This window comes from Podarcis raffonei, chromosome 2 (assembly GCF_027172205.1).
Source record: "Podarcis raffonei isolate rPodRaf1 chromosome 2, rPodRaf1.pri, whole genome shotgun sequence".
NCBI lineage: Eukaryota > Metazoa > Chordata > Lepidosauria > Squamata > Lacertidae > Podarcis > Podarcis raffonei.
In genome coordinates this window covers 32,157,587-32,166,407 of record NC_070603.1, presented here as the reverse complement: position 1 = coordinate 32,166,407, position 8,821 = coordinate 32,157,587, and the positions used below count along the sequence as shown (strand labels likewise).

General features: G+C 43.2%; 1 protein-coding gene across 1 annotated transcript; it reads left to right on the top strand.

Moving 5' to 3' along the window:
* Positions 1-5,589: 5,589 nt before the first annotated feature.
* PPP1R27 (protein phosphatase 1 regulatory subunit 27) lies at positions 5,590-8,257 on the top strand. Its single transcript, XM_053375639.1, has 3 exons — positions 5,590-6,099; positions 7,008-7,158; positions 7,642-8,257. The coding sequence occupies exons 1-3, from the start codon at positions 5,922-5,924 to the stop codon at positions 7,763-7,765; spliced, it is 453 nt and encodes a 150-aa protein (XP_053231614.1). The 5' UTR covers positions 5,590-5,921; the 3' UTR covers positions 7,766-8,257.
* Positions 8,258-8,821: the final 564 nt, after the last annotated feature.

The window sequence follows — 8,821 nt, the reverse complement described above, 5'->3', positions numbered from 1 at the left end:
TTTTCTGTTGCTGAAACTTGCTTGCATGATAAATATTCCCCCCCTCCTGGGGGAAACTTATGTCCAGCCTTTTGCATGTTCTTACTATAGAATTCAAATCTGTTTTGCACAAATGCACATTTGAACAAAGTAACTTAATTTGTGCAAAGTATTGCTTTAGGTTTTCAGTATCTGAAGAACAGTATGTTCCATGGGAAGCGAACATGGTACTCTCCAGAGGTATACTATCACTTTCATCTTTGGCTATTTTGACTTCAGCTTATGAAAGTCCAATAGCAAGTATCTGGAGGGTGGATTTATGCTATGTGGTAGCAAAACCTTAAAGAAAAATGGCAGTAGTGGGAAATTACCTACTAAGTACGGAATATAGAATGATACAAACCGTCCATAGATAATTAAAAAACTAATCTGTACATTTAAACATTGATTACATCAAAAAATGCTTGAATTATTTTATCTGCATTCAGCTGTGTGCAAAACTGTACTTGTAGGGGGGGGGACCCTAGATGCAACATTCCAGGAAATGTACAGGGTCAAATGAGGGGGACCTTACTCTCTCCACTTCCATTTAATTGCTATAACTCAGGAGATGAGCTCGGTCTGTATGTACTACTGAATAAGGTGGTAGAGCAGGCTGTTTCCCTGGAAAATTGGGAATTCTATCTGGTAATAAAATGTAAATTATGGCAGAAGGAGACAGTATAGTAAGAGATCATATTTATTTTTGAAGAGGGAAAAAAAGAAGAGGAAATATTTACATATAGTTCCAAGCAAAAACTTTGTGGCTTGGTACCTGAGCTTAATGGGGCGTACCAGACATGGGAGCTAAAAATGGCTACCATACAGCTGCGAAGTCTTGAAGACCAGGTTTGCCTCATTGCACTTTTAAATGATGTGTGAATGTTTCAAAAACTGCAGTAAAAAATTGACTTACACCACATTTTCAAGCCCTGCCCCCAATCTTTTCAGTTCTGAGTTACACTCAGTGTTATGGCTACCAACATAAAGATAACTAGCTCTTTTGGAAGATTATTGATTTGATCAGAACATGAAAAGCAAACCTAAATCTGAGCCATGAATTATCACACCCATCTTCTATAGTACCTGCATCCAGATAGATTTTACAGCTGAGCAAAGGCACAAAGGATGGATATAAGTGCCACATTCCCCACAGTGCCTCCAGCAGAGGGATTTGGGTGTTCACAAGATTTGTGACATTTTCACTAGGGTATAGTGCCAGGGCTTTTCACCTGGAACTGTTCTGGTAGGCACCATTGCCATTATAAGAGAACCAAGGGAGGCGTTCATAGTAAGTTTGGCACCTCTTCTGGAAAAGTAGCACTGTGTTAGTTTCACTCATCTGTACATTTTAAGTGAATTTTCCTGGATGATAGAGGAGGTAGGTGAATAGTTTAGAAGACCAGGAGAACTCCCATGAGTGTTGGCAAATTTCCTTTCCTAGATCTACTTCCAACATGGTTCTAAGAACAGGTGTGGAACAGAATGTCACTTCCAACAGAATTAGATATGAGAAACCATGCCTCCGTATGCAGTGGCAGACCCTCCACCATCCTCTTGAAGGCTGTTAAAGGCACAGTAGCTTGATCTTTCAGAGCCCTGGCGGCTTGCTTGTACCTTTTGAGACTGAGGAAAGTCTACATTATTGACCGAAAGGGTAAAATTCAGGAGCAACCCAAATTTGTATCTTCTCTTATAGGCTCCCGGCAGAGCCTGTAATACAACAATACAAAATGGAAGTTTCTCTCTCCACTCTTCTCAAACTAAATTCATATTGAAAGGCATTTCAAACTACTAAACTATCTTCCAAAGCTTTACAGGGAAGGAATTCTGTAAGTGGTAGAGTAGATGCCTAATGTCTGCTGAAGTAGATTGGATGATTTTTAAAAAAAAAAAGCAAGTGCTTCCTCTTAAGGAAGAGTGTGACTTGCAAGTTATGTAAGGACCAAGTTATTTAAAGGGCTTTGTACGTCATGGCCAAGTCTTTGAATGGTGTGCAGGATAGGAACCCTGGTGTAATAGTGCTCCCGGATGGTCAGTCCCCTGTAAGCTGAGCTGCGTTCTGCGTCACCTGACCTCCGTAACCCACATAAATCAGGCAAGTTAGGCAACTTAGTATGACCGCATACTCTGCATAATTCTTTTATTCATCCTGGGCAGCGTCAAGAAGCTCTGCAAGGCTTGAGTCTTCCCCTGGCTTCTAGAGACCTTACTCAGCAAGGTTCTAGAGACCTTACTCTGGCTTCTGAGATTTCACCTTTCAAGCATATCTTTGTGGTTGCGTATGCTAGGAATTTACTCTTTATGTAAAGAGGGAGCAAGCACATACCCCCATGTCCAGTGGAATTGTTGTATTCAGCCAGTGTTGCAAGGGCTCATATAGTAGAGTTTTAAGGCGCTGGGACTCGACCTGCAGAGGAAAAACTAACACATGCAACCTCCTAGTCTGCAGTACAATGGCAAGATTGTGAGGATGCTATTGCAGTTGCTAGGTCTGAATTTGGATAGCAAGTCTAAAGGCATTTGATGTTCTGAAAAGTGCCCCAAGCTACTCGGGTAGTTTGGTGGCTCCATTGCAACAATGTGCTTAAAATCCCGTAATTGAAGAGTGCTTTCTAAAGCAATACCGTACTCGTCATCACTTGAGCGTTGAGTTAAGTGGAACTACTGCACCTGTTGGTCCTTTTCTGTTATAAGTCTGTCATCCATGGTCAGCCACCTCCACAACAGAGAACTGGGTATCCATGCTTACCTGTCCCGCGCTGTTGCTTAATGCCAGGCAAAACAACTCACCTATGATCTGATAATGGGTGAGGTGACTGACCTTGTGCGCATAACTGAGATATGGGTAGGTGAATTGGAGGGCCCTGACCTTAGCTTGTGTTGCCTATCTTGGTATTTGGTGCAGCATCAGGCAAGATTGGAGTAACAGGGAAGGGATGTAGTGGTTGCTGCATTAAATTTCATCATTCGTGCCAGAAGGGCCAGCCCATCTGGGAGCTGGATGTGAGGGTTTTTACCTCTGTTGGGTGGCAGATACAGGACAGGGATGTGGTTGGTGTCCTGTCCACCCACCTGCCTGACCTGGTGGAGAATTTCAGGATGTTAGTGCTGAGGGATTTCAAGATCCATGCAGGGCCTGTTGTGCCTAGGCCTGCTCAGAATTTCCTGGGTACCATAGGGCTGTCTCAATAAATTGTGCACTCAACACATGCTGGTGGTCATGCCCTAAATATCATCTTTGCTACTGAGTGATTGAGGAAGGATCTGGTGGTGATTATCACCCCATTGACCCAAGAGAGATCAACTCTGATGTATTTCTGAATGATCTGGGGGATTTTTCAGGCTGTTGCTTCTGTTGAGGCCCTAGTTTCATTTTAAAATGGCAAGATAGGGAAATTGATACGATCGCTCCTAGACCAATTTCAGAATTGTTTTCAGGCTGCTTTACTACAAAAACAGGTTTGGTCACCCTGACTGATCACTTTTATTGGGAGAGAAACCCTGCAACCCTGTGGATTCTTGATCTCTGAGACATTTAGTATCATCATTCAACATTGTGCTCTGGAACAACTCAGAGGGTTGGGGACTTGGAAGCACCTTATTTCTGTAGTTCTTCTCTCACCTGCTAGGTCATTACCAGAAAGCAGTACTTGGATATTGTTGCCCAATCCTGTGTGTGCAGAAGAACCTTGCCCAGCCTGCCAAAGGACAGAGCCATTGGGCAAGTTGAGGATTCTCAGTGTAGAAAACATTCTAAAGGTCAGGAAGCTTTTAATTCCCTCTCGTTCCAAGAAATGGTGTACAAAGACGCACATACTGAACAGCTATTACCTGTCATACGCACAGAATCCTGACAGGTGTTGTGCTTGCTGGCCACTTCTGCTGAAAAATATTTCTGTAAGCAAATATGTAATTCTGTCACATGATGGGGAGCGACAGCAGCCCTAGCAAAGGAAAACAAGTTGCTGCATGCTGATTGAAGGGAAGACAGGAGACTGTTTTCTCGCTCTGCTCAGCTGGGATGCCAGGCGAGCTAGGGCCTCCAGAAATAGGGTCTGTTTGTAGATTGTTTCAAATGGCTTTCTACAGCAAAATTAAAAATATATATGCAAATATGCACAAATGTGTTTGGCAGTATTCAACTGACATGTACACTTCTAGCAGAGTGGCTGATCCAAGGCTAGGTAAGAGCCGAGAGCTGGGCCCATAGGCAGGGGGAGTTGTGTGACGGCATTGGTCCCCTGCCCAATATGTCACTTTAGTTTCTGACACTAGCAGGATGTCTCTCATTTCAAGCTGCAGAAGGCAAACTTTCAAATCGTTGCTATGAGGAATACATGCATCCCATATGAACAGGGCTAGTTTATGAAATAAGGCCTCCATGCCAGCTATGGGTCTTTGTTGGTTTTAGCTGCCTTCATTCTGAGATGAAAAGCCAGTTTCTAGCCCAGTAATTTGCTCATCCTGATCTCATTGTGTAGTGTTCTCATGCGTTGTAATATCAAAGGCAAATGGGACATGCTTTTATTCATTGTCACAGTGTCTGTAAACAGGGGGTTCCTTACAAAACCCAGAATAACAAAAGCAGAGCTGTGGGATGTCTCATTACTGCTCCTTGCAGTTGCACTGTTTACCATCCAGTGCCTGCTGAGGTACCCAAGGAAAGTAGATTATTCTAGTTTATTTTTACAGAGTCAGAAACTTGGCATATTTCTTCAGGAAGAGAGGGAAGATAAACCTCTTCTCATCAGGCTGCTCTGATGCGGATGCTTTTTGGTTGGTGGCCAGTTCTAAAGGGGCAGGAGGACGGATATCATTGGGAATGGCCGTTCTGTCCTGAGCCAGTTACGTCTGGAATCAACTGGCTGATTGAAGAAAGAAAAGTTTCCAAGGTTGGGAGATGCCTTTCTAGGGTACGTAGGGTTATATCCAGTGCCAGTCATAATGGAGGAGACAAACTGAAGTTAATCAGAGTTGCTAATAAGGTGTCTACCTGATGGGATACAACCCTTTGCTGTTAAGTTTGGGATATGAGACCAGTTTCATTCTGTGAGATGGCAGCACTTGAAGTGGGAAATTGGTGGAAATGCATTGATGTTTTCGAAAAGAGGAAATGCATACATTTCATAGTTTCCACCATTTTCACCACATAATTTGGGTAATATTCTTGCTTATTCAAAACTCAAGATACAACAAAATGCAGCAAGTTAGAGTTATACAACTTAAGGAAATGCGTAGTTTCCTTTAAAAGATGTAAATTTTGAAGTTTTGCTATCCGCACAATTTGAAGTGAACTTCAGTGTAGAACTGAAGTTCCATGCATTTCTCTCCTGTGTATATTCTGGAAAACCCACAAAGGTTGTCAAGAGGTTCCAGAAAGCAGGGCTAACAGTGGACTTTGCAAACAGTGGTTTGCAGAATCTGGGGCTGCTGGGTTCTGGGATCTACACAAGCCGATTGTGGAGCAAGCTTGACCCATTAACTATTGCACATCGACAGGTGGGATGTAAATTGAAACCCTGACTTATATTCAAAAGGGGGAGGCCGGAGGGCAGGGCAGCTCAGTTACCAAATCTCATGGCAAATAGCATGAGCGGACTATCCTCAAAATAGCCATGGGGAAGATATATAACAGGAGACACCGCTGGAAATAGTCAGTCCTCAACAGGAGATCACCCACACATGCTCAGTGTTTTCCAAGGAAGTCCCATCAGGAGCAGAAATCATAGCTAACATCCCACCAGTCTTTCAGGTGCAAGCGTTACAGAGAAGAGAATCCTTTGGGTCTCAAGGCACTTCAAAGTCGTCTGGGTTGCCGTGTGCTTTTTTTAATTATTCCTCAACACCATTTTTCAGTCCTGTCTCGCTGGTCTCTTGCTCTTCCTTCTACCTCTGCCACAATGAAGTATTACTACCCAGACTCACTTCCCAGGTATAGGCGATATACACGAGGCCTGAAAACTGTGCGTTTCCCCAATGACGTTCTCTTCCTGGACCATATTAGGCAGAGCGACCTGGAGCAGGTGGGCCGTTTCATCCGTGCCAGGAAGGTCACCTTGGACACTATCTACCCCTCAGGTAAGTAGGACGTGGGTGAACCTAACTGAAGGGTGGTTGAATAAGCCTAAGCACTAGCAGATGCCTAATCCCAAAGTCAGGCTGTGTGTTACAAACTAGGTCATGTTTTCCCCTCTAACACTTACATCAATATAGGGAGCTATGTCACCTGAAATCCCTTTGCTAGACACTTGGGTATTGAACAGATTCTAAGGTGATAGATGCTGAGAAAACTATGCCAATGTACAGCGCACTCTCTGAGAAAATTTAAATCCCTTTAATAATCTGCTAATGCAGCTTGTTCCTGTGTGAATAAAATATGGCTGCTGAGTTGAGAACAGAATAGTATATCCAGTGGCAGGATGAACAGAGTAGCTTCATGCCCAACCGTAAAGCTGAATCAGTGTTTCTTTGAGCCGTTTCCCCCAGCTATGATCTCAGCATGAAAGGCTGCACTTAAAAAAGAAATCCAGTAGTCACAGGAATTTCAACAGTTACAGCTACTATGGCCCAGTAGATTGTTAGAGTGTGTTTGCTTCTTACCGACTTTCATCACACTGACTCAGTACTGCAGAAGGCCATAGAAGCCTTAATTGAGGTGCCGTTCTTACAAACTGCTTACTTAATTCCCCAAATAAGTTTCTGGAACTCAACCAGCCTTGGTTAAAAGAATATTATTTTTGTCCATGCAAATAACCTGGTGGGCCAAAAATGGTCCTCTCTGTGTGCCGTTTCCCCAACATTTATAAGATAATGCAGCCCAAAAAATGTAAAGGCCCTGGTCTAGTTTCCCGAGGGGGAAAAAAGATGCATTTTGCTTCTAGATGACTCCTCCCCACTGTCTCAAGCATATTAGCATAACTCCCTTTTTGTGGGATGTTTTCTTAAGATCTTCAGGTTGTGGCTAATGCATTACCTTCTCCCATTAGGTATGGCTGCCCTCCATGAAGCTGTGCTTTCTGGGAACCTTGATTGCGTCAAGCTGTTGGTGAAATATGGTGCTGACATCAATCAGAAAGATGAGGACGGCTGGACACCCCTACACATGGCTTGCAGTGACGGTCACGCTGATATTGCAAGGTCAGAGATGCAAATTATGTTAACCTTTAATCTCTAGTCTAGCCATGCCCACCCTCTTTTGACAGGCCACAAACTTGGTCAAGGAAAATGGGGAGGGAAGTAGGGCTTGCTCAACAGTGAGTGCTAGGCTTAGACTTGAGATGATGACATGTCTGTTGGCTAGATGACCATCCAATAGGTAGTGCTAGTCTTCGGACACTAGCAGTGATGTTTTGTGTTGGCGGGTTAAGTGACCTATGATATCTCCCAAATATATAGGATATGTCAAGTAAGAAGGTGAGAATGGAAACCAGCTATAAGAGAAGACTGGTCTCTATGGAAAGGGGAAAGCTTTACATTGAAACTAACAGCCAATTCACAAGTCCTCTGTATCATCTTGTATATGAAAGCATAGGGAAAACTGCATGTTTGAACTAAACTGTGCATGTGGGTATGTGTGTCAATTATGTCCTCGTCTCATCACCTCATTCTTTAATCCTGCAGGTACCTCATCTCTCTTGGGGCCCAGCGTGATGCTACCAATGATGAAGGGGAGAAGCCATCTGACCTAATTGACCCAGAGTACAAGGAGCTCGTGGAGCTTTTCAAAGCAGCCCGAGTAGACTAAGCTAGTGCCGCTCAGCTCTTTCACATGTGGAGTTCAGCCTCCATGGTAGGCAGCAGCATTTGTTGCATGCTGCAAGGAGGCTAGCAAAGTTGCCCCTACTACGTTGGCAAGAGTGTACGGCCTCCTAAAAGAGACCACAGTTTGGTTGTAATGTGTATGTATGAGAGTGGCTACCTTGGGGTTTATCAGAGAGCTATGCTTGGGATAGCCCTTCCAGAAAATGTAAACTTCTCTACCATGTGGCCCATTTTCTGGTACCTGTTACGGTCAGGCTTTAGTTAAAATGAGTCTAATGGCTGGGACACACTGGCCCAAACGGCACTGTTGTGCAGGAGGTTCACACAGGTGATTATGAAATGAACTGGACTGGGTACCAATTTGTGTGAACATACACCTTCCAATTATTATCTGGCAATGACTGATTTGAACAGTGCTTTCTCAAAGACATTCAACCTATTCAGGCCTGAAGAATCCTCACACGATTATCACAAAGAGAAAATAGCCCCAACTTCAAGCTGGTATCTTTCTGCTGTATATATTATCCTAAAAATGTCATGTATAAAGTCTCACATGTTTGCTCCTAGATTTGCTTTTCTACTGTTATTTTTTATGTGGTTCTGAAACAGCTTTTTATTTTTTCAATAAAGTAATTTCTACAACCTTGGGTTATTTTTATTCCCCTTACTCTTGGGAAGGGTAGCCACACTTCCTGCCCAGACACTTTGTTTCCCAGGTTGCCCTTAGACTGTTCCCTAGCTCCACATGAGATTTTGGATATGAAATGAGGAAATTAATTCTAAAGAACAGTAGAACAGCTTAAAAAGCAGAACAAGATATAGTGACTAATGCCTCAAAGTTCTCATTCATACACATCTAGCTGCTTAACTTTCATGGAGGACTTGTATTAACCTTGAAGTTGTCCATTAGACATTGTCCCTGCTGCACCGTTATTTCATTCTGTTAAGTAAGGGTCAATGTCCTCCTAGTGGTGCAGTAATAAAATTGTTAGCACATTTGCAAAGCTAAGCAGGGTCTGGTATGGTTTCAGATTAAATG

Excerpts from the sequence above, each read along its gene's own strand:
- PPP1R27 (XM_053375639.1), top strand. The coding sequence starts at position 5,922 with ATGAAGTATTACTACCCAGACTCACTTCCCAGGTATAGGCGATATACA. Across the intron at positions 6,100-7,007 it reads GGACACTATCTACCCCTCAG|GTATGGCTGCCCTCCATGAA; the intron begins GTAAGTAGGACG and ends TTCTCCCATTAG. Across the intron at positions 7,159-7,641 it reads GGTCACGCTGATATTGCAAG|GTACCTCATCTCTCTTGGGG; the intron begins GTCAGAGATGCA and ends TTAATCCTGCAG.